This window comes from Elaeis guineensis, chromosome 6, assembly GCF_000442705.2.
Source record: "Elaeis guineensis isolate ETL-2024a chromosome 6, EG11, whole genome shotgun sequence".
In the NCBI taxonomy this organism is placed as follows: domain Eukaryota; kingdom Viridiplantae; phylum Streptophyta; class Magnoliopsida; order Arecales; family Arecaceae; genus Elaeis; species Elaeis guineensis.
Genome location: NC_025998.2, coordinates 39,930,399 through 39,955,382, shown reverse-complemented (window position 1 = coordinate 39,955,382; position 24,984 = coordinate 39,930,399). Strand labels below are relative to the sequence as shown.

Genomic DNA, 24,984 nt, shown 5'->3' with positions numbered 1-24,984 from the left:
GAGATCAGGTTTGAAGCACTAGGTTATTAAGTTAGATTTGGTCCTTGAAACCAAATGTAGAACCATATTGAATTGGTTCTGGATGAATGGAACCCCAATTAGGTTGCAGTACTAGGCTATCAAGTTAGATTTGGTTCTTGAAACCAAATGCAGAACCATATTGAATTGGTTCCAGATAAATGGAACCCGACAGACATCTAATCCCATCATGTTATAAGGTGCGTTATTAAGGATCATTTTTTTTATCGATAAATATTATAAAAAATTTATTAATTTTTTTATTCATCAACATATTTATATTCTCATTTTTTATTTTTTTGGGTACAATTTCATTTTATTAAGTTCTATCAATATTTTTTTTTTCAAAATAATGTTTTCTAAGATACGCTAAACATACTATTAATTTGTTAAAAGAAGGCAGCAAGTCATGCGCGCGGGACTCGCGCTGCACGCTAAAGCCCTACCACCATGAAAAGCCAAACACCAAACAAACGAAACCCGGGGATCGATAGTGAGATCCATCAGACGTCTCTCCAAAAACTAAAAAGAATCTAAAGCCTCGCGTTCGAGCGGCTTCCGTCTTCTCATCCCATCCGTCGCCATCCCTAGGCTTGATCAGGCTCGTTCAATAAATTTTCTCTTCGCTTGCGTGATTGGTTTTCTTTGAAGGCGAACCCTGGTAAAATTATTTTGGTTCCTCTTTGGCGTTTCTTCCTCTCGTTTCTTACACTTTACATCAAACAGGTTAATTACAGTCCTTGTTAGTTTAGCTTCGAAGTATACATAAAGGTTGTTGGTTTTAGAAAATCAAAAAAAGATTTGTTTTCCCATGTACGGCTTTGCTTTTCTCTTGCTCTGCCTGTGACCGGTTGCTTGATTGGGTTTTAGGACTTCTTTTATAGGGGAGATGTGAATTCTTTATTTTATTCTTTTATTGGGCTTGCCTAATCTTTGATGGTTATATCTCGTATCGGATATGTCTGTTGTGTGTTGTTATTTATCTAGTCCATGCCATCCTTGTGTTCGTTGAAATGCTGTTATTTTGTTATCAGGAACGTCTTCTTAATATTTTTTTGGGTCCTGCGGCTTTATCCTAATGTATTGTAAAAACAATTTCTTTGATGCTACCTGACATATTCCTCCTCTGTGTTTGTTTGTTTGTTTTTTTTTTTTTGCTTGGCAACTCTAAGTTTGAAGATATGAAATTTAATAGTCACTGCAGTATTAGCTACAAGGATTTTAACAGTGATAAGATTTTTAACTATTGCTATTAGGATCAATTATCAAGTGAAGTTCTATTGTATTTTGAGCTAAGCCATTTTCACACTCCTCTGATGTCAAATTGGGTTGCAGAGAAGGTAAATATGGCAGAACTGTTAGATTGAAAAAAGGGAACCAAGAGATTCTATCTCTTTTCACTTATATTTTCTTTGTTTGCAATTGAAACTTCTGCCTGATCAATATGTTAGCATATTCCCTTGTCTCAGAATGTCATTTCTTAAGTCAATGTTGGGAAATTAGGGAATTTGCAAAGTCCTTGTAAAAAAATTATCATATTCCATGCGTTTATTATGATAATTATCAATAGTATCTGTGTCAATTATTAATAGTATTTTGATCACTCTTTTTCTTCAGCCTTGCTTTTGTCATTTGGATTTATACTATTGATGAATCCAGCACACACCCACATGTTTATCAGAGATCCTGGTCATTTTATTTTATTTTTTTCCTTCACATGATGGATAACAAGCTATCATCATTGCCTGGGCAGAGTGACTTGCCCTGAGCAGAGTGACTTGCCCTGAGCTTTCCTCATGTTATGCCTTCCAGGCCTTGATCTTATCAAGCCCATATATCATATATTCTGCCTATATTAAAAATAACTCTAGCATTTTTAAATCTTGCAAACCATTCTTGTACATTTATGTTGAACACACAAGCCAGCTAACTAGTAGCATGCAAAAGTGCCTGTTCCTTCCAATCTTTTCCTGTTGTTAACATGTCTTAACGAGCAAATTAGGGTTGCACCAATTTTGTTTTCATTTCATTTATTTTCCCGTCTTGTTCTCCTCTTCTCATTTCCACCACAAGACCATATAGTAGCACCATGGCAAAGACGGGTGCTTCTCTTTTTTTCCTGTACTCCTTAGAACGAGAAAGTACTACAGATTCTTCCTTCTCCACATATGGTCTTTGAGTGGTCATACAGATTTTGCACTGATCAACTATTCGGGGTCCTAATTTGCAAACTTGGTTTGGTCGATATTTCATTGATGACTTGAATGATACTCATGTGGTGCATTTTCTTTGGATAATGAAATTTATTTATCTATTCTTCATTTTGACTGTGGATTTGTATGCAAGATTTGATGTTTTGATTTTTGTAGGTATTTAAGACATTATTTACCACTAGTGATGAGGTAGTACCTCCTCTTTCTTAAAACGGTCAAAGCTAGGGGTTTTTTTCCCCACGAGCAACCAATCATACAATGGCCTCAACCTTGTGATGGGTAGCATATTCCTAACCCCAAAGAAATTGTAATTAGAAACCTTATGGTGCCATGATAAATGAAGCAGCGAAAAGGATTGTCTTTATATTTCCATTTTTCATGAGAACTTTTGGCTATGTACTTCCACCATTTTGTCTAAAACTGTTGAGTTTAGGAACTTTTCCTGAATAACTTACAATATAATGGCTTGTATTTTGTGAGGTGAGGCTAGATGCCAAAGTTTGATATAGGAGAAAGAAGGATTGGGCCTTTCTTGCTTTGGCATAACAAGCCTCCAGTCGGTGGCCAACACATCCAGCAAAAATGGACCATGAATCAGCTTGACTACTGAAATCCTTTCATCGAGGAGGCTCTTTTTACATTCATTGAAAGTGATAATGTAGGGGTTCAGGTATCCTGTAACCAGTCCTTACCCAGCTGTAGCTAGAGATCTGATGTCAGCTTGATTGCTAGTTATAAATGTGTCATTGATCCAGTCAAGGGACCTGATTTATATGTATGTGTCTGTTGTATGTGTCATCTGTCTTTCCATGTGTGGCATGTATATTGCTTTGAAATTGGTGCCTTTTGAGAGAACCATCTTGAGGAGGCCTGTGTGATTGGAATGGATGATGATATGTGTTTGATGAATGTTGACGAGACAGAAGGGCCAAGGTACATTGTGTATGACATGCTTGCAAACAAACGAAGCTTGTGAAGACTTTTCAAGCATAAATGGCTATCTAACATTACACACGCTTCTTTCTTGTGTTCCATCCATGTCTGTTATTTGCTATATGAATATATGATAATTTCGTATTTGGTAAATTGCTGCAAGTTATCTGTGTTGTTTACAAATGAGAATTGCATCCCATGCAGTTGCTTCTTTCTCCTGCATTTGCACTATGATTCCAGAATTATCATCATCTGCACCACCTCCTCAGTCTCTAGCATGGCAACCTCTTCAATCTGCTGGAAGTTCTTTCTGGCAACCAGAATATGTGCATGAGCATCTACGAAAGTTAAGAGAAACTATTGATCTGATGAAAGCGGTGTACGTTTCTTGTTTTCTAAATGTCTTGGTTATTTTTCATTTTTCTTTAACCTCATTCTTATAATCAAGATTATGTCTTGAACAGGCAGAAAGAACTAGAGGAAATTGATTGTATTAGAAGTTCCAGACAAGATAATGCTGACAGAGATGACTTCTTATCCTATGATCACCTATTAGGAAGAAAAATCTTGCAATCTTCAAATGACACCATCGCCGGAGACACCTTTCAGCATGTTGAGAATGACATTCTTCTGCAATGCTCTGAGACAGTTAAAGCAAAGAGGATCAGTTTAAATGCTCAAGAGTCTCTTGCAATGGAAGCTGCATGCTCTATATTTTCTACTCTTAAAAAGCAACTTATACCTTTCTGTGTAATCACAAATCAAGCAAGTCTATGGGAAGAAAGGTCGGTGGCGGTAAAATTAGCTCAGAAGCTGCAGAAGTCTAGAAGGAACAAATGTTGGAAGAAAAGAAAGAGAAAACGTGTTGCAGAACTAATCAACAAGGTTGTTCATGCTTTGTTTGTCAAATCAGAGCACCTTTGTTCATCTCTAGATGAATATTGATAACCATACTAAAGTTATTGAGCTGTCTGTTATCACAAGCCATCGTGCTGCTTTGTATTTGTAAATTGATCGTACTTTATGGGATGTTTAATGTTCCACAGGAGCGTGAAGATTATGAAAAAGCTGATCAGGAAGCTGATGAATGGAGGATGAGGGAGATTGCCAAGGACATTGCAAGGTGCAAGGTACCATGTTATCTGCTCATTTTGATGTTTCGCTAGCTTATACTCATGTATTCTTGTACATCAAAAGCTCTATAGACAAGTACTTTAAGAGGTGCTTAAGTTGAAATTTGGGTGTAGATTAGGGGCCTGATTTCTTGAAGTGTAGGGTTGGTTAGGTTATTCTCCATATGCAACCCACTATGTGACTTGGTTGTAGTAAACAAATGAGCAATGGCCGGTTAGGTCATTGTCCATAAATGACCCATTACAGTGTGACCCGGTTGGAGTGAGAAATGGACAAAGATTGCTTTGGTCGTTGCCCATGAGCGACCTGGTGCAACATAACCTTGTTGTAGCGATAAATGAGTAAGAGTTATTTAAGATTTTTAGTCTTCTAGTAGTGATAAATAGTTGGCAAGTGAGGATCCATAAAGCTGACCACAAATAGTTGGGAAAAGGCTAGATGGTTGTGGTTATGATTTAAAACAGGCATAACTAGGATATAGATACGGATGTGGGAGACTGCTTATTTGAAAGTGTAAGCTACTCTCCTGCAAATTTAGGATTGATTTTGTGAAAGCTATGTTGTGCAATTCATGTTACATACTATATGATGAGTCCAAGGGGAAAAGTGTTTGGCTATATTATAGTGGTATTGCAGCAGTTTTTGGTACATTCCTTACCTGCCCCATGTCTTGGTTTCTTGTTCCCTGTTTTGAATAAATTTTTCACGCATATTTATTGCTTTTGTTTCAGATATCATTTTGTGCATTGATTTGTTAGAGTGGTGAATATGATTCATGATTTATCACTTTTGCCATTTCATAACTCCTGCATCTTGTGGAAGAAATCTATGGGAGACAGGAGAGCATTTCCCACAATTAGGATACTTCATTTGATGAATTAGGACCCTAGTTTCATGTCCAGGAATCAAGGATTTTTCATGTTAGAAGGTTGATGAATATATGAAAGGCCTTGTTATTTGAGACTGGGTGTGGAATCTTGGTAATGCATGTGAAGGATTTTAAATAATGGTCTTTCAAGTTAGGGTTCAGAGGTGAGTAGAATGTCTAGATAAGTAGGATCTGAAGGACATGTCAAAGTGAAAGACCATTTCATGGTGGGTATTGGGTTGGTAATGGGACACAGGCTGACTGAAGTTCTACCTTATCAGATCATCTTAATAATCCAACAAAGTAATAGCTGATAGGGTGTGAATTGAGCTGTGATCAATATTGTATTCTAGTTGCAGTGTTGAGCAGTGGAAGGAGAAAATAGTATGTTTTGGATGGAAGTAGCATCTGCTCTTTTCTAAAATATCTTAAGCAAGGTTTTACATCTCGGCGGAACGGGCAGCATCCCAGCTATCACTCCCCATTATTATGAGAAAACAAGATAAGGATAGGCTTAGAACTCGGAAACCCATTCATGTAGGGAGAGAAGAAGAAAGAGGAAAGAAGAAAAGGAAGGAAAGATGAAGAAAAGAAAAAAATGAAAGGACAAAAGAAGAAAAATGAAAACAAGGAAGGAGGAGATAAGAAAAGGAACAAAAAAAGGAAAGGAAAGAAAGGAAGGTAGAGGAAAAGAAAAAGAAAAGGAAAGAAAGAAAGGTAGAGGAAAAGAAAGGAAAAAAAAGAAAAAAAGGAAAAATGAAAGAAAGCAAGGAAAGAAGAAGGGGAGAGATGGAGGATATCTATCGGGATGCATGACCGGGACTGCTGTTGGGACGGAATGGGATAGTAGAGCATTCCATTTCATGTAGAAACTAGGACATCTTTATCCCACAGGATTTAAAGTCTTGATCTCAAGCATTAATTAGTATTAGCTGGACTGCCGTATGATCTTACCTTTATTTAGTTAAGACAATTTGTGGGTTTCATCTTCTGCTAAGGCTAATGTAACCATGGGTATTGCAGGTAGAAAAAATGAAGGAAATTGCAAAACTCAAAGCTAACGAGGAGAAAAGAAGACTAGAATCTGAGGTGAGACTTTCTAAATGTGTATATCATATAGATGCTTTGAATGCAATCTTGGAATGTATTTATGATCAAGCATTTATTAATCAGTTAACTTGTTTTTTTTTTCTGTTCAACAATTCACAGTTGACTTCTGTTATGTTATATTTGAAAAGCGTGTTATTTTCCTGTGTTTAATGGTCTAGAGACATTGCAAGTATAGGATGAATGGACCATGATTACCAATATGTTTGTGTTCCTTATTCAGGATGATACCCTTTTTACATGCATGAACTTGTATCTGATAGCTGTCTTGTTATGTAATTAAGTACCTTTCATCCTAGCTAGTGCTACAGCCAGAAAGTTCCTTTACCATTCTACTCATACCAGTGGATGATCTTGACTCACTTGTTTGTGTTCAACAATATATTAAGGCTAAAGCATGAAAACCATGCATGCAAATTCTTGGGAATTGTTGGGTATAAAATACCCGCAGCCGAAATCCACAGCAGAACGGCCCCGCCCGGACTCCTACGGGAGCCGGGCTCTTCCCTCGACAGCAGAACGGCTCCGCCCGAACTCCTACGGGAGCCGGGCTCCTCCCTCGACAGCAGAACGGCCCCGTCCGGACTCCTACGGGAGCCGGGCTCCTCCCTCGACAGCAGAACGGCCCCGCCCGGACTCCTACGGGAGCCGGGCTCCTCCCTCGACAGCAGAACGGCTCCGCCCGGACTCCTACGGGAGCCGGACTCCTCCCTCGACAGCAGAACGGCTCCGCCCGGACTCCTACGGGAGCCGGGCTCCTCCCTCGACAGCAGAACGGCCCCGCCCGGACTCCTACGGGAGCCGGGCTCCTCCCTCGACAGCAGAACGGCTCCGCCCGGACTCCTACGGGAGCCGGGCTCCTCCCTCGACAGCGGAACGGCTCCGCCCGGACTCCTGCGAGAGCCGGGCTCCGCCCTCAGTCTCCGACCTCAGTATCAGCTGCCGGAGCCGGACTCCACCCACGACCTCAACCGAAAGGAGAACTCCTCCCGGACTCCTACAAAGGCCAATCTCCGATCACTGCCGAGCCTCAATCAACAGATCCACGTCCCTTGGCAGATCACAATAACAACTATGATCCTGTTCCACTTCCTGTAGCTGATTCCGCGCGGCTCCATCACCCCCTGCGGCGGACCCATTACTCTCTGACAGGCTGTATCAACAGCCACGATTCTGCTCCGCTCCCTGCGGCAGGTGCTGCACGATCCCACTACTCGCTGATAGCTAGCGGCAACGGACGCCGCTCCACCACCTGCAACGGGCCCTACGTGGCAGGCTATGACAATAGCCACGGGTCTACCCCACTACCTTTCGCAATCAATTTCTCTGACCCTGGGCGGCCCACTACCGGACGGTTACAAACGTCGCCATCAATCCGTTGCCTCCTCCGCCTATAAAAAGGGGAGATCCAGATACGTTATTCTCTAAGCTCATTCTTCCTTATCTCAAAACTCTGCTAAATTCTCTGTTCGAGCACTCCATTCTTGTTGAGGCAGAAAACTGACTTGAGCGTCGGAGGGTCTTGCCGGAGCAACCCCACCTCCGGTTTAGACTTCCCTTGCAGGTCCCGGCGGCGACCGCGGCTTCCCCGACTCCAGCTTCTCCGGCGCAAGCGGATTTTTGCACCAACAGGATTGGCGCTAGAGGAAGGGCCTGTGCCTTCGCAGCACCCTTGTTCTTGAAGGAGCGCTCAACGGACCCGCTTCCGGCCATCTTTTCCGGCATCCAATCCTCTTTTCCCCATCCGATGCCCTCTCGCGAGGTTTCTGCACAACTACCTCCGGCTATGGTTGCCGATAAAGGGTGGCCGGATGACCAGTCTCCGCCGGATTCCGTCAACGTCATCTCGGGGGAATCCCGGCAGGAGGCAATCAGCACATCAGCTGCACCCCTCAAGCGACAAAAAGTTGAAGAACCCATAGCCTTCACTGAAGAAGACGCCCAGGGAGTCCAATTTCCTCATAACGACGCGGTCGTAATTTCCTTGAACATAGCAAATTATGACGTCCGTCGCATTCTCGTCGACAACGGAAGTTCGGCCGACATCTTATTCTACAGTGCCTTTTCGAGAATGGCCATTCTTGGCGGTCATCTAAGGCCGATTTACTCCCCCTTGATAGGGTTTACTGGTGACGCCGTTCCGACGGAAGGAATGATAACTCTAACTGTGACCGCGGGCCAACATCCAAAGCAGTCCCGAGCCCTGGTGAATTTCCTGGTGGTAAAAGCACCATCTGCCTACAATGCAATTCTTGGCCGACCCGGCCTCAATGCCCTCAGAGCCGTTGTTTCAACCTACCATTTGAAATTGAAGTTCCCCACTGGCAAGGAGATTGGAGAAATTCGAGGAGACCAAGCGCTGGCCAGGCACTGCTACAATATTGCCCTGCAAAGAAGCGATCAAGCGGACCTCTGTCCGGTCGACGGGTTGGATGCACGCGATGACCTCACTGAAGAGAGGGGCGGTCCGATCGAGGACCTAATACCAATTCCTTTGAATGATGGGAATGCGGAGCATGTGGTGTTAATTGGCTCCAATCTGGAGGAGGAGGTGCGGACGCATCTCGTGGATTTCCTCCGAAGGAATGCGGACGTTTTCGCATGGGTCCCGGCGGATATGCCGGGGATTGACGCAAAAGTCATGGAACATCATCTGGCGGTCGACCCTAAACATCGGCCAACAAAAAAAAAAATCCGGAGTCATGCCCCGGAGAGGCAGAAGGCAATAGCCGAGGAAGTGGATAAACTTCTCAAGGCCGGATTCATCAAGGAGGTCAATTATCCAGAGTGGATCTCCAATGTTGTCTTGGTCAAGAAAGCAAACGGCAAGTGGAGGATGTGTATCGATTTCAAAAAGCTGAATAAGGCTTGCCCAAAGGACAGCTACCCCCTTCCCAGGATCGACCAACTGGTGGACGCTACCTCGGGCCATGAGCTTCTCACTTTTATGGACGCATTCTCCGGCTATAACCAGATTAGAATGGCATCGGAAGATGAAGAGAAGACTGCTTTTATCACTAATCGCGGTCTTTACTGCTACAGGGTTATGCCGTTCGGCCTCAAGAATGCGGGCGCAACCTATCAACGACTGGTGAACAAAATCTTCAAGGAGCAGATCGGCCGAAATATGGAGGTTTATGTGGATGATATGCTCGTGAAAAGCAGGTCTTCCGGAAATCATGTCGCCGACCTCGAGGAAACCTTTGGCGCTCTTCGAAAGTATAGAATGAAGCTGAACCCGACCAAATGCGCCTTTGGGGTAACCTCAAGAAAGTTCCTGGGCTTCATGGTGTCGGGGCGCGGGATCGAGGCCAATCCGGAGAAAATTCGCGCCATCCAAAATATGACTGCCCCAAGGTCGATCCAAGAGGTTCAATGCCTCACGGGAAGAGTCGCGGCTCTTAATCGCTTTGTCGCGAGGTCGGCCGAACGATGTCTGCCCTTCTTTCAAACCCTCAAGCAGCCGAAGAACTTCTACTGGACCTCTGAATGCCAACAGGCATTCGAAGAATTGAAAAGCTACCTTAGCTCGCCCCCACTGCTGGCGAAGCCCGAGCCCAAGGAGGAATTATTTTTGTACCTGGCAGTTTCTCCCACAGCCCTTGCAGCTGTCCTTGTTAAAGAGAAAATGAAAGTCCAGCGACCGGTCTACTACATTAGCCGCGTATTGAGGGACGCCGAGACCAGGTATACTAAATTAGAAAAACTGACCTACGCCTTGTTGATTGCAGCTCGGAGACTCCGGCCTTACTTTCAAGGGCACACGGTGACGTTACTCACCGACCAACCGATCAAGGCGGTTTTGCACCGAGCTGATATCTCCGGGAGAATGGCGAAATGGGCAATCGAGCTCACAGAATTCGACATCAACTACAAACCTAGACCGGCAATAAAAGCCCAAGTATTGGCGGATTTCATAGTAGAATGCACCATCCCCGAGGAGGCCGAACCTGAGCAAAACGAAATTGACGACCTGAGGACTCAACCGAACTCCCCCGACGAAGAAGCCAGTTCCTCCGATAGCTTTTGGACCCTCCATGTGGACGGATCTTCCAACATGGCAGGCGCGGGTGCAGGCCTGATCTTGATCAGCCCAGAGGGAGTCGTTGCGGAGTACGCTCTGCGTTTCGAATTCCCCGCAACAAACAATGGAGCGGAGTATGAAGCTCTGATCGCAGGATTGAGGATCGCCAGGGAGCTCGGAATAGGTCAACTCCGGGTGCACAGCGATTCCCAACTTGTGGTGGGGCAAGTCAGCGGGAGCTTTGAAGCGCGGGAGGACAGTATGGCCAAATATCTTGAGAAGGTGAAGGAGTTCATCCCTGCCTTTGGCAATTTCGACATCAGGCAAATTCCAAGGTCGGAGAACACCAGAGCCGATCTTCTCTCCAAACTGGCGACATCGGCTCCGGCCGAATTGCCAAAAGGCGTCCTCTTTGAAGTTTTAAAATATCCAAGTACGGAGGAACCGCGACTCGTAATGGAGATCGACCACGAGCCCAGCTGGGTCGACCCGCTAATAACCTATCTTAGAGATGGGATTCTCCCCCAGGACGCGAAAGAAGCCTGGAAACTCCGAAATCAAGCCTCCCGGTACATCCTTTATGAGGGCAAATTGTACAAAAGATCGTACTCCTTGCCTCTCTTGAGATGCCTCCGATCCTCAGAAGCTGACTACGCTTTATGGAAAGTACATGAGGGAGCTTGTGGAAGCCACTTGGGTGCCAGGTCTCTATCCCACAAGCTACTCCACCAAGGGTACTACTGGCCAACAATGCACCATGATTCAATCGAATATGTCAAAAAGTGTGATCGATGCCAGAGATACGCCAACGTCCAGAGACAACCTGCTACCGAGCTTACACCCTTGAGTGCCCCATGGCCTTTTGCGCAGTGGGGGATGGATATTCTTGGCCCCTTTCCCATGACGTCTGGTTAAAGGAAATTCCTCCTTGTAGCAATCGACTACTTCACCAAATGGGTCGAGGCTGAGCCACTAGCAAAAATCACAGAGGCGAAAGTGCAGGATTTCGTCTGGAAATCAATCGTATGCAGGTTCGGTTTGCCTAGAACCCTAATCACTGATAATGGACGGCAATTCGCGGGAGCCAGATTTGCTGAATTCTGTGAAGACCTAAACATCTCCCACAAATTCACATCAGTAGCCCATCCCCAGGCGAACGGCGAAGCCGAGGTAACAAACAGAACCCTTTTGCAGGGGATTAAGACCAGGCTCGAAAAAGCAAAAGGAGCTTGGGCGGACGAACTTTATCATGTGCTATGGGCTTATCGGACCACCCAGAGGTTGCCTACAGGAGAGACTCCCTTTGCTTTAGCCTTTGGTGCGGAAGCCGTCATCCCGATCGAGCTCAAACTCCCGTCGGCACGAGTCGTGGCATTCGACGAACCCCAAAACGCGCAAAGTCTCAGAGCCAACCTCGACCTGCTGGAAGAAAGGCGGGAGATTGCTCAGGTTCGAATGGCAGCCTACAGACAGAAAGTTGCTCGATATTACAACGCCCGAGTCAAGAACAAGGCATTCAAAGCAGGGGATCTAGTGCTCCGGCGAGCTGCTGTCTCACAACCACAGGACCAGGGGAAGCTTGCCCCAAACTGGGAGGGACCTTATGAGGTCAAAGAAGTAGTCTGACCTGGAACTTATTATCTTAAGGAACTCGGAGGAGCCGACCTCCTGCGACCGTGGAGCTCAGAAAACTTGCGGATGTACTACCAGTGATTTCGTCCTAATCAAAAAATGCGTGCCCATTTGTCTGGGACAATTCAAGCAGACGGTATCAAAAACGAGAGGGCAACCTTATAAAAGTCGAAGGCCCGGTTCTTTTAGACCGGATGGGGGGAGAGGCCTTGCAACGCCCATATGTGCCCCCACAGTCCTGTTAGGGACAGGAGGAGAACCTCGCCCTAACTTGAGCAAAGTCGAAGGCCCGGTTCTTTTAGACCGGATGGGGGGAGAGGCCTTGCAACGCCCATATGTGCCCCCACAGCCCTGTTAGGGACAGGAGGAGAACCTCGCCCTAACTTGAGCAAAGTCGAAGGCCCGGTTCTTTTAGACCGGATGGGGGGAGAGGCCTTGCAACGCCCATATGTGCCCCCACAGCCCTGTTAGGGACAGGAGGAGAACCTCGCCCTAACTTGAGCAAAGTCGAAGGCCCGGTTCTTTTAGACCGGATGGGGGGAGAGGCCTTACAACGCCCATATGTGCCCCCACAGCCCTGTTAGGGACAGGAGGAGAACCTCGCCCTAACTTGAGCAAAGTCGAAGGCCCGGTTCTTTTAGACCGGATGGGAGGAGAGGCCTCGCAACGCCCTAATGTACCCCCGCAGCCCTGTCAGGAACAGGAGAAGAACCTCGTCCTGACATGAGCAAAGTGGAAGGCCCGGACTCCTACGGGAGCCGGGTTCCGCCGCAAAAAAGACTTCGCCCGGACTCCTACGGGAGCCAGGTTCCGCCGCAAAGAAGACTCTGCCCGGACTCCTACGGGAGCCGGGTTCCGCCGCAAAGAAGACTCTGCCCGGACTCCTACGGGAGCCGGGTTCCGCCGCAAAGAAGACTCTGCCCGGACTCCTACGGGAGCCGGGTTCCGCCGCAAAAAAGACTTCGTCCGGACTCCTACGGGAGCCGGGTTCCGCCGCAAAGAAGACTCTGCCCGGACTCCAAAGGGAGCCGGGTTCCGCCGCAAAAAAAGACTTCGCCCGGACTCCTACGGGAGCCGGGTTCCGCCGCAAAGAAGACTCTGCCCGGACTCCTACGGGAGCCGGGTTCTGCCGCAAAAAAAGACTTCGCCCGGACTCCTACGGGAGCCGCGGGTTCCGCCGCAAAAAAGACTTCGCCCGGACTCCTACGGGAGCCGGGTTCCGCCGCAAAGAAGACTCTGCCCGGACTCCTACGGGAGCCGGGTTCCGCCGCCAAGAAAACTCTGCCCGGACTCCTACGGGAGCCGGGTCCCGCCGCCAAAAAGACTTCACCCGGACTCCTACGGGAGCCGGGTCCCTACGCCAAAGAAGACTTTATCCGGACTCCTACGGGAGTCGGGTTTCAAAAAAAAAAAAAAAAAAAAAAGAGAGGAAAAAGAAACTTCACCCGGACTCCTACGGGAGCCGGGCTCCACCGCCAACATCAGCTACAGGACAACTCCGCCCGGACTTCTACGGAAGCCGGACTTTACTTATGACTTTGATTACAGAAAGACTTTGCCCTGACTTTTACGAAGACCAAACTACTCCAACTTCCGAGGGCTTCTCCGTTCGGATTATCAAGGGAGCCGAACTTAGCCCCGACCTCAGCGGAGAAAAATCCCAGCAAACCTGACAAGTGGGTATCTCCTAACGGCATAAAAGCCGAAAAGAAGCTCGGCGAATGACGACCCCACATGAACTGAAAAGGTCGCCGACGACCTTGGAACGACGTAACACGGACAAAGAGAAGAAAAGAAAAATGACGAAGTTCGGCAGACAGCTATTTAACACAAGATGCAAACAAGGTACTGAAATCACTTTTTCATTTAACAGAAGTACGCGTTACAGGACCCGGTGGGTCAGGAAAAAAGAAGATACACGTCATCGCAAGTATTGCGAGCACGGTCCGAGCAGGATGAACCGGAGGCCGCTTCGAGCTATGAACTCCGTCTTTATCCTTCTCAGTCGCATTCTCCAGTGCGTGTAACAGCTCTCGCCCCATCTCGTCTCATTCTGTTCCCGAAGTCCCAACCTTAACGGGAAAGGGGTGGGATAGATCTCCGGAGGCGGTGGGGGTAACGGCGGCAATAGCGAAGACCTGTTTCAAGAAGAACCGTAGCCACTTCAGGAGCGGTTGGGACACCAGAGATATGCCTCATCTCCGAATGCACCACGACGGCCGCCACCCGAGACGCTCCGGCAAGGTCGGCATGCGTTACTTCCACCGTCCCCGCAACAAGTTCTACTGCCCCACCGTCAACGCCGACCGCCTCTGGTCTCTCGGCCCCGACGGCGTCAAGGATCCCGCCATGGCTTATGACGTCTATTCTGCCCTCTTGACCGGTATCACCCCGCCTTGCTACTCCGAGATTCACGGGCAGAATAACTTCACCGACAACCCCCGTTATTAAACCCCTATTGTTGAAGGAATTCTTCCTTGGGCTCCCTTTAGAACGATGGAGATTTTCACCAGCCGCCATTCTCCTCCTCACTTTCCTCCAAACCCTAAAAATTCCCTCAAGGACAACCTCCCGAGTAGAGGACATGGTGTGAGGGAAGGAGACAGAGACAGGGACTGGAAAAGCAGGACCCTCAGATGAAAGAACAGCGCCAGGATGAAACCACGAAGGGACTGAGGGGTTTAAATAGCCGATGGATCCTGGCGCAGTTATGGCGGCGGGTATTCCTGGGCCAACTGGTGTGTGCCGCGTGGCGCGCTTATCCCCTTCACCGCCATCGAGGGTTAATCGCTCACAGATTCCCGCAGAGCGACGCTTGGGATCGCGTTTCAGCGGGGGTTCCGAAAAGACTTTTCAAGTCGCCTTCACCGAAAAACGGATTCTGGCGTGCGCGCATTAAGTGGGGGCGGCAGTGCGCAGGGATCGAGGGGGCAATTTCGGCTGCGCACATCTCTCTCTATGTACTTCCTTCGCTTGAAATTCAAACTCGGAAGTAGGGGGACTGGTGTTGGGTATAAAATACCCGCAGCCGAAATCCACAGCAGAACGGCCCCGTCCGGACTCCTACGGGAGCCGGGCTCTTCCCTCGACAGCAGAACGGCTCCGCCCGGACTCCTACGGGAGTCGGGCTCCTCCCTCGACAGCAGAACGGCTCCGCCCGGACTCCTACGGGAGCCGGGCTCCTCCCTCGACAGCAGAACGGCTCCGTCCGGACTCCTACGGGAGCCGGGCTCCTCCCTCGACAGCAGAACGGCCCCGCCCGGACTCCTACGGGAGCCGGGCTCCTCCCTCGACAGCAGAACGGCTCCGCCCGGACTCCTATGGGAGCCGGGCTCCTCCCTCGACAGCAGAACGGCTCCGTCCGGACTCCTACGGGAGCCGGGCTCCTCCCTCGACAGCGGAACGGCTCCGCCCGGACTCCTGCGAGAGCCGGGCTCCGCCCTCAATCTCCGACCTCAGTATCAGCTGCCGGAGCCGGACTCCACCCACGACCTCAACCGAAAGGAGAACTCCTCCCGGACTCCTACAAAGGCCAATCTCCGATCACTGCCGAGCCTCAATCAACAGATCCACGTCCCTTGGCAGATCACAATAACAACTATGATCCTGTTCCACTTCCTGTAGCGGATTCCGCATGGCTCCATCACCCCCTGCGGCGGACCCATTACTCTCTGACAGGCTGTATCAACAGCCACGATTCTGCTCCGCTCCCTGTGGCAGGTGCTGCACGATCCCACTACTCGCTGATAGCTAGCGGCAACGGACGCCGCTCCACCACCTGCAACGGGCCCTACGTGGCAGGCTATGACAATAGCCACGGGTCTACCCCACTACCTTTCGCAATCAATTCCTCTGACCCTGGGCGGCCCACTACCGGACAGTTACAAACGTCGCCATCAATCCGTTGCCTCCTCCGCCTATAAAAAGGGGAGATCCAGATACGTTATTCTCTAAGCTCATTCTTCCTTATCTCAAAACTCTGCTAAATTCTTCGTTCGAGCACTCCATTCTTGTTGAGGCAGAAAACTTACTTGAGCGTCGGAGGGTCTTGCCGGAACAACCCCACCTCCGGTTTAGACTTCCCTTGCAGGTCCCGGCGGCGACCGCGGCTTCCCCGACTCCAGCTTCTCCGGCGCAAGCAGATTTTTGCACCAACAGGAATGATCTTTTTCTTTGAGAAAATCTCGGGCTCAATCTTAAATTAACTGCGGAGCTTCATTTGCTGACGACATCTTCTGAGTTTTTACTTCTTTTCTAGTAATATGAGTGTAAACTCTAGCATGCCCAATATCTCTTTTTATTCGCAGTTACTGTGCTTTATTTGGTGGTATATATTTTTAGTTTAAGTCCATATTCTTGCTAATCATTGCTGGCACTTTCCTTTGCATTTTTTCTTTTAAATTTAGTTTTCTTTCATGTAGAATAAATTTACATGTAATGGAAAAATGCTTTTTCCTCCTCTAGTTGTTTTCTCATAGATGTTTGGTTGGAGGGTATTTTATAAACACATTTGGCATTGGAAATTTTGTTTTCTCAACCAATAATTGTCTAATTTCAGCTTGAGCTTGTATTAATTGTGGAGAAGTTGCAAGAGCTTCGCTCCTTCAGAATTCAGAAATTGAAGAAACAAGGCATGTTCCCTCTGCTGCATCACATATATATTTGTATTCTCAGCTTTGTATTTATTTATTTTTGGAATATTTTATCTTGGATCATATCTAGTTCAGCTGTGCTGGAAATCGATTTGCTCATATTACTTGAGTGCATACATTGCTAACTTTATTTAAAAAGCTCATTTCTTCTTGACTTGAAATGTATTGTTTGATAACTTTATACATTGAGATGGACGATCAATTTGGACGACAACTCTACTCCTTGTAATGAGATGCATGTGATGAGCATTAATTCATTCATCACACAAGGCAGGACTGGATTTTATTTCCACTTGCGATGCTGACAAAAATTGCTGCCTTTCTGATTCCAAAAATTAGCATGGATTTGTGTATATTTGTCTGCATCAGTGCTGGTGGCATCTTGAAACCTTCACACCTTCATAGTCATGAGAGTAAGAATTGTTGAATCTAGTATAATGCATGTTAGCCAAATGAAACTACAGTTTCTGTTGTACAAAAGACCCATTGGTTGATCATCAAATAGAACAAATGGGTTGTGGGTAATCTGGAGGGTCCAATAATATAAGATCAATAGAAGGGTCCAGTAATATAAGATTAATTCTATTGAATTTTATGTAAGCTTTTACTTGTACAGGTCATTTTCTCCCTGAAGAGGATGATAAATTTCTTGAGCGAGTGCAAGCTGCAGTTGAAGAAGAGGAGCGCCAAGCTGCAGCTGCTGCTGACACGAATGCTGCTAAGGATGCTATTGCAACAGTCCAGGAATCTAGAAAAGCTATCCACAGTGTAAGCAGTGAAGAAAATGATGTAAATCATGATAAAGGTGAGGTGATAGTGAATCAAGACAAGGTAGGTGGAATTGAAGGTGAAAGAAGTTCAGATCTAAATGCAAATGTGAAATCTGAACAACCAAAAGTTGAAGGTCAAAGTTGTGGTGGAGGCCATGATTTCGTTGCCAATTTACCATTTGAGTTCTACCACTATTATCATGGAAGCAGCAATGATATGGGAACACTAATTGAGGTAATTTGATGAAACACATGTGCAACTTTAACTTTTTGAGTGTACTAATTACCTGTTATGTATATGATTTGAGCCACTTATTTTATGAGAATACTAAGTCAATTTGCAGTTAACTTTCTAAGCATGATCACATTGCTCAGATGCCGGTAACAGGTGCCACAAAATTCTCAGTGCATCTCTGTGATGTTAAGCAATGTATTTCCTAAGAATTACATTTATCAGTTTTGGCAAATCAGTTATGTTGCTTCTGACTACAGAGAGTAACACCTTGTAAAACATTTATCTTTTTCCTTTTGGAGTTTTTTCTTGTTTCCAGAGCTCCTCACAGAAATTCCAGGTCATTGAGGAGGAATCAAAAATGGCAGTTTTCCTATGCATGCATGTGTTATTGGTTACATTTCTTTTGTTCTCTCTCCGTCTCTCTCTTCCTTCCTCCTTCCATCTTTTTGTTTGTGTGTGTTTTGGTTTGGGGGGGGGGGAGGGGGGATCATGTACAATCTAGATAGTAAGGTCATCAACCTATTGAGAGTTGTACTTTCTTCTTGATATTATTAAAAAAACTAAAGGTGGTCACCAAGGTTTTAAAAATCGGTACCGATGATCGTCTCGATCACTGGCCAGTTCGGTACGGTATCGAATCGGTACCATACCGACCGGTACGGCAGCATACTGGCCAAACCGGCACACCAATTTTTTTTGCTTTTTTCTTTTTTTTGGGTGGAAGATGTCCAATTAAGTTTTTATGAGTTATTAAATAATTTAAAGTCCAAAATGATATTTAGTGATATTCATTAATGTTCGTATCACTCCGATACATCTTTAATTGCATGCGACACAAATTTAAACATAACATTATATTATTTAGCATCCTAAATAATCAATACATGGACTAGATATCATTGGATTCTAAAATGCTTAAACCAATTAAAAAGTTTAAGAATACTCAATACGTACTGATCATTAGAATCTGATCGATCGTCGATGTCCATAAATAGCAGGATCATCTATATAGTCACGAAGAACATCAGTCCATCTCTCTAGCCATATAGCATTATAATCCTTTATGCTCATTCCATAAGGTAGGCATGTTGGATCATAACTCATCCTCGATCTCTCACTGAGGTTCTGACTTTGAGAGCTATCGTCGGACTGATAGCTTGGTTGTGAAGAGGCTCATCCAAATATACCGACAGCAAATTCCGACCCATAAGATGCTCCGGACTGCACAGGATAGTAGCCATTGGAAGATATCTCCGATGCACCATATTCATATCCATATCTGTAAGGATCATAGGCTGCCTATGGCTGCAGGTAAGAGGATTCAGAATACGAGGATAAATCTGATATATCTATGGATCTTACTCCATGTGCGAGATTATCTGTAGCTGCATCATATCTTGAACGACCTCGCGGAGCCCGTTGTCTGTATAAAATCGTATCGTCAGGGGCTCTATCAGCTCGTACACCATGTCCCTAATCTGTGTGGCGTGCGTAAACTGAGACTCACTAGTAAATTGAAGACCATCCGCTAGCTGCATCTCCTGCCCTCCAATCCCTCCATGATCATCAGATCCATGAGTAGTTGAAGAACTATCATTACTGTTTTGTCTGGTGTCTAAATTTGAGTGAACCGAATGCTTACTCTCTACTGGAGCTGCAACTGCCTTTTCTTTTCTCGTCTCTATGCCTAGCAGTTGCCTGCCCTCTCGTCAGCCTTGCTTTGGTTGCTTAGGTTGCGAGGGTGGATGCTGTGGCGTATCGGCTGGAGGCCTATGTGGAATGTTGCTACTTGCCCATTGAGAGGCATCCACCCCAGCCTCATTAGCAACAAAACAGGCAGGTCGTGGAGGTGATCCTGGCTCATCAAGCTCTAGCTCCTGCTACTGACTCATAACTCATCTGATCATCAGATTTTCATCTTCATCAACAAAATCACTCATAATCGGATCTGAGTTCTTCAGCTGAACTTTCTTATCAATGCATTTGAGCCTCAGCCTTAATTTATAGTGCACATACACAAGATCATTGAGGCATTTCTATTTTAGACGGTTCCTTTGCTTGCTGTGGATAAAGGCAACGATTAACCAATTGCGCTCACATCCACTCGATGAAACTATCTGGGAGAGGATCTTGATGACAACATCTTTCAAATTTCGTACGGATCTACCAAAATGCATCCACCATTCAGCTACAAAATCATTAAAATTTAGCAAAATTAAAAAGAAGATTGAACATGTCAATATGATAATAGATTTATTAATATATACTTAGATTCATCTTTGATTTACTTATGAGCGCTACATTACTTCCAAATGATTTTGTGCCCTCCCTAAATATTTTCGTCTATAAAAAAATTATTTGTTATAAAATCTTAGTTGTTGAAGATACAGCTAAGTTAATAAACATCATTGAACTTAACTTATTCAAGACACAGACGCGATGTCTAGATCAGGTTCCATCTTGTCTATTACATTTTGTAGGATGGATAAAAGCTCTTCATCAATGCCAATACCAGGTATGGAGTACTGGAATCTCGGGTTCAGATAATAAACTGCATGTAGATTTTCATAATTGATTAAGTTTATTTATACAAATTTTAAAAGAATTTTTAATTTGCTGCTTACCTGCTAAATGTAACTCCTTACTCATTTGATAGCTCTATCGATGGTCGATGATCCTGATGTGCTCATCGACATGTTGTGGATCTGTCATTTTGATTTGTTCCTTTACTCTCTCCATCATATAATATAAAAAGTCTATCTGGAGGCATCGCTCACCATCCACGATCCGAAGCACTTCATATAGAGGCTTGATAGCCACCACTATCTTCTCGATCTGCTGTCAGAATAACTGTCTCGTCACTAAGCTTTGCACGTTGCTCCCTCAATGCCTGTCTGAGCATATCTGCTCTGTTGCCACTCATGACTGACAAACATCTGACACAGATATACTTTCTTTTCAATCAGGCTATTAAGTGTTATATAATTAATAGCACATCGTTTTACACTTGGTCTCAATATATCACCCCCAGCAAACTGCCACATCAATGTAGGACCCATGTATGGTTGTAGATGAATCTAGTGATGCTTTGTGCTGACTCTACTACCTTCTGCATCCTATGAATCTTTCCAATATCTATCAACATCAGATTGATACAATGTGCAGCACACGGGATCTAGAAAATATATGGTCGTTGCTCCATCAATCTCTCCTGTAACCTTATACTGTGGTCCATTATCTGCAATAATCTGCACGACATTCCGCTCTCCTATCTGATCAATAACTTTTATTAATCTGAGGATGTAGCTGGCATCATGCATCTCAGTCGAAGCATCAACAGACTTGTGAAAAAATATTCTTCCATCATAATATGTCAAGAAGTTGATGATGCTTCGTCTAATAGGACCAGTCCAACCATCATCCATCACAGTCAACCTGTATACCGGCCACTTGCTCTGATACGAGGCAATCCATTTTTCAAGGCCTTTCTTATTCTGGTCAAGAAGTTCACCATGGATATTTCTTGGTCTCGGAGGATCTACACCTGGATCAGCATTCTGTATAGATGAAATGGCAGAGCGATAATATGGGTTGTCTATTGCATTTGCTGGGATGTGACTAAAGTGAAATCAAGATCCAATATCTCACCACATATCATTCTTCTTATTTTTCTTCAACATAGTATCAATCCTTTGTTGCTTGGAATCTCTACTAGAAAATACCTATAGATCCAAGTTGTGGATAGTGGCTCCTGTTGGAATCTTCTTAGAGAATTTTTTTATACTGCCAAATGTTCCCAACATGAATGCAAGATGGCTAGTGCCTCTATTGATGAACTTTCTAACTGAGGATGTCCTTCTAAATCGTGATTCAGACTTTGCTGCAGTGCTCCCTAAGCCTGACCCATCCTCATAAGCTGACGGCTCAAATCGAGCTTTGTGCTTGGCTACCTTCTCTAGCTATCATTGATCATCCAAGCTCGTCCGAATGGCAGTATCAATTTGTGTCTGCTCATCATCTGGAGCAGATCCTTTCTCTGACTTCCTAGAGTGATAAAAAGGTGGCTCTGCTCGTCGATGATCTACATCTGCCTTCTTCATCAAATTTTTTCTTCACTGCTTTAAACTCAGTGAAGTGTTTCTTCATTAACGGATGGACCTTTTGTGGATACTTACAGCATATAGTTACATTCGGATAGCCGCCAGCCAAACGTTGCTTCAACTGTGTAACTCCTCTCTTAAATTCTATACTACATTATTTACATCTCCAATGATGCCGACATGAGATCATCTCCCCGTGCTCCCAATCAATGTCACGTTTTGGAGCCTTTTTCTTCTTTGATGGATCTATTCCTGAAAATTGATCAGCACATTATTTCAATAATTATGTAAAAATGATAGATTTCATTTATTTAATTTTTTAATATTTTTTAATATTTTAATTATTTTTTAATTTTTTAAATAAAATATATTAAAAATTTTGAAAATTTTGAAAAATAATTTAATCTTAGATCGATGTAGAATCTTACCATGGATTCTACATATAATTTTCTTAGACGGTGGACATGCATGGAATGCTGTTTTTTTTCAAATTTAGGCCTAGGCCATTATGCGCAAGATGCATTAAAACGTTAATAAATGGGTATCAAATTTATGTCAAAAGTAGCTTGCAAGTTTCTAAATGATAATCTGATTTTACAGTTATTTTTTGAAATTTATTTTTTTATTTTTTATTTTAAAAATATATTTTTAATTTAAAAAATTATATACTTAACGAAATTAATGATTTTAGTATCATTATATAGATCATCCATAGATTTATAACATATATTAAAATCATATCAAAAAAAAAAAAATTGATATGGTTTCCCCTTGTTTTTTCATTTTCATGAATTTTTCAAAAAAAAAGAGAGGAAGAGAGAAAAGAGAGCATGGTTTTGAGAAAGATATTTTAAAAAGCTTTAATCCATGTATTCTTTGAGTCTTCTTATGTCTCTCAGTGTTGGGGAGTAAGAAACGGAGAGAGAGAGGCTGAGAAACAGAGAAGAAGTTGAAAGATTTCTTCTCTGTCTCAACTTATGTTAAAAGAAAGCCGAATCAGGCGGTTTGGCTCGGTTCAGCTGCGTACCATCCGGTTCATACCGAAACCATGCAGTTCAAGGTCGAAGCAGGTGGTTCTCTTTCTTTTTTTTTTTTTTGGTTGGGTGCCGAAAACCAAAGCCAAACCAACCTGGTTCAGCGCCAATCTAGTTCGGCACGCCCTGAACTAGGTGGTTCGATCCGGTTTTGAAAACCATGGTGGTCACCTTCTTGTACAAATACTCATACATACTGTTGACAATTTTAGATATGCACTTAGGCATGCGGACTTTGGTGCAACTGCTAGATGTCCTTTTATGATGCCATGGAAATCTTGAACGTACATTTTAAATCTCTCAGGATCTACCTTTATAACTCAAGAAGGTGCAGACATGACCTTTTGGATGTATCAAATTTGCCCAACCATGCAAGTTGTGTTTCTCTTGACTTCTTTGCTTTCTTTAATATCTTTCTAAACTTAATTCTCTCTCTCTCTCTCTCTCTAAACTAGTTGGATATTATGACAGTCTAGTGTGAGAGCACAGGTGATTTAATGTATATTTGATGATTTCTTTAATGGCACAATAGGTGATGCCAATGGTGATATCTTGAATGCCAGAGACTGTTTGATCCGGTGTTCCATTAATATCACTGATAGGGTGCTGTTAAGGCTTGAATTTGGTTTGTAAAATAAATGCCTTTCAAGGTATCTTAAAAGTTTGATCCCCTTGTAATCTAGTTCTTCTATTTCTGAAACTCTTTCATTCTTTTGTTTGCTCTTCTACCTTACTGAAATACGGGTAGTCCAAAGCATATGATTTCTGCAGTTTTGTGTATATGTGATTTGATAGATATCATCATCATCATGCACATACTTATTCGATTCTATCTCATTTTCAGGTCAGAAAAGTGTGGGATGCTTACATCAGACCTGGAGGAAGGTATGTTCCCTACGACTTTGTCATTAACTCATGTGAGCTATGCTAGAAATAGGAAGTAATGATGCAGCTTTCTTTGATCTTTGAAATATATTCCAGCATTCAATACTCAATTTGATAAAGAATACAGTATCATGAATGTCCTTTCTGAACCCTCTCATAGGTCACCCATAACTCTTACAATATTGTCAAAAACTGATGAAAGCTAAATATTTTATAAAATCTTTGATTTGCATTCTCTTTCTGTGATAATTTGATCCTCTCAATTTTGTTTCATCATGTTACTTTCTCAAGAAATATTTGCGACATACTGTCCTTGTAAGGGTTCAAAATGTGCATAAATCCTATGGGATTGGGCTGTTCCGATTTTTTCATAGAACAGGACGTGCCGCTGTCCCACCCTATCCCGATAATTGGGATGGAGGATGTCCCAAGATATTCTGATTGTAATGCTGGGATGCTAGTAGGACAGTTCTGTCCTGACATATGGGATGGTACTCTATTCCGGTGTCCCGCTGGGATCCGAGTCCTTGCTTTTAAATATCAATTATTTTTAATTGTGGAAAATGAGGAATGACGAGAACAATTTCAAATTCAATTCTATAGTTATTGTATATTGCTATCTGATTGATTCTGAAGGGACAACCATGTATTCACTCAACAGTTGGTTCTACTCTGATGCAAAAATGGCTTTTATCTGCTAGCGCTGCTTAAAATATTGCAGTGCTGTGTCTTATTCTTCATTCTTTCACCAAATCTCCCATCATTCTACATGAAGAACAAAGTGAAAAAACTGTTCCTAACCTTTGTTTTCCTCTAACTAATAGCTCTTGTTTGGTGAAAAATTGGGTGCAGTCGGATACCTGGGCACTGGATTCAGCCACCACCACCTACCGATGAAGTCTGGGAATCCTATCTTGTTCACAAGAAGTAATAACTTGCTAAAGCAAGCATTGAAGCCATCTATCTGTGCCTTGCATCGTGGCTTTAGATGAGATGGCTATCTTGAAAAGTTCAGAGAATTGCACAAGTTGAATTAGATTTTGAGATGGTTCGATTTTTAATATATTGTTTTCTGCTGCTGAAGGGATACCATTGAAATGTGTTATTGTGGCCTGATTGACACAAGCTTTGTTCTTTTTTTTTTTCCATTAATAATATGATCTCCTTAAAGAAAAGCAGAATGAATTCAGCAGAGCTTGCTAAGGTGATTGGTGTAATATTATTGTACATTAAGTGCAATTTTTTGAATTATTGAGCCAGTGCAAGTATCTTGCAGGGAGATTTTGCTCACATTTGATTAAAAATATTGCTTTACACCTGTTAATCCAGGTCAGATGTGGGCTATAGGAACGTAAACTGCTTGTGAATTTGTCTGTTGG

At 44.1% G+C, this 24,984-nt stretch overlaps 1 protein-coding gene and 1 pseudogene across 3 annotated transcripts; one reads left to right on the top strand and one right to left on the bottom strand.

Moving 5' to 3' along the window:
- Positions 1-435: 435 nt before the first annotated feature.
- LOC105034104 (U11/U12 small nuclear ribonucleoprotein 59 kDa protein) lies at positions 436-24,884 on the top strand. 3 transcript variants are annotated; one of them, XR_012142133.1, is made up of 10 exons: positions 436-679; positions 3,369-3,543; positions 3,629-4,049; positions 4,211-4,294; positions 6,190-6,255; positions 16,488-16,560; positions 17,198-17,586; positions 23,253-23,370; positions 23,565-23,605; positions 24,458-24,884. XR_012142133.1 is itself a non-coding variant. In XM_010909128.4 (9 exons), exons 2-9 carry the CDS (start codon positions 3,395-3,397, stop codon positions 24,534-24,536), a joined length of 1,302 nt encoding a protein of 433 aa, XP_010907430.1. In that variant the 5' UTR covers positions 437-679; positions 3,369-3,394; the 3' UTR covers positions 24,537-24,884. The 3 variants fall into 3 exon arrangements, 2 of the variants coding, with proteins under 2 accessions (XP_010907430.1, XP_010907432.1); XM_010909128.4 differs by lacking the exon at positions 23,253-23,370 and having other exon boundaries at positions 437-679; XM_010909130.4 differs by lacking the exon at positions 23,253-23,370 and having other exon boundaries at positions 437-744.
- LOC140858607 (uncharacterized) lies at positions 18,270-19,450 on the bottom strand (annotated as a pseudogene).
- Positions 24,885-24,984: the final 100 nt, after the last annotated feature.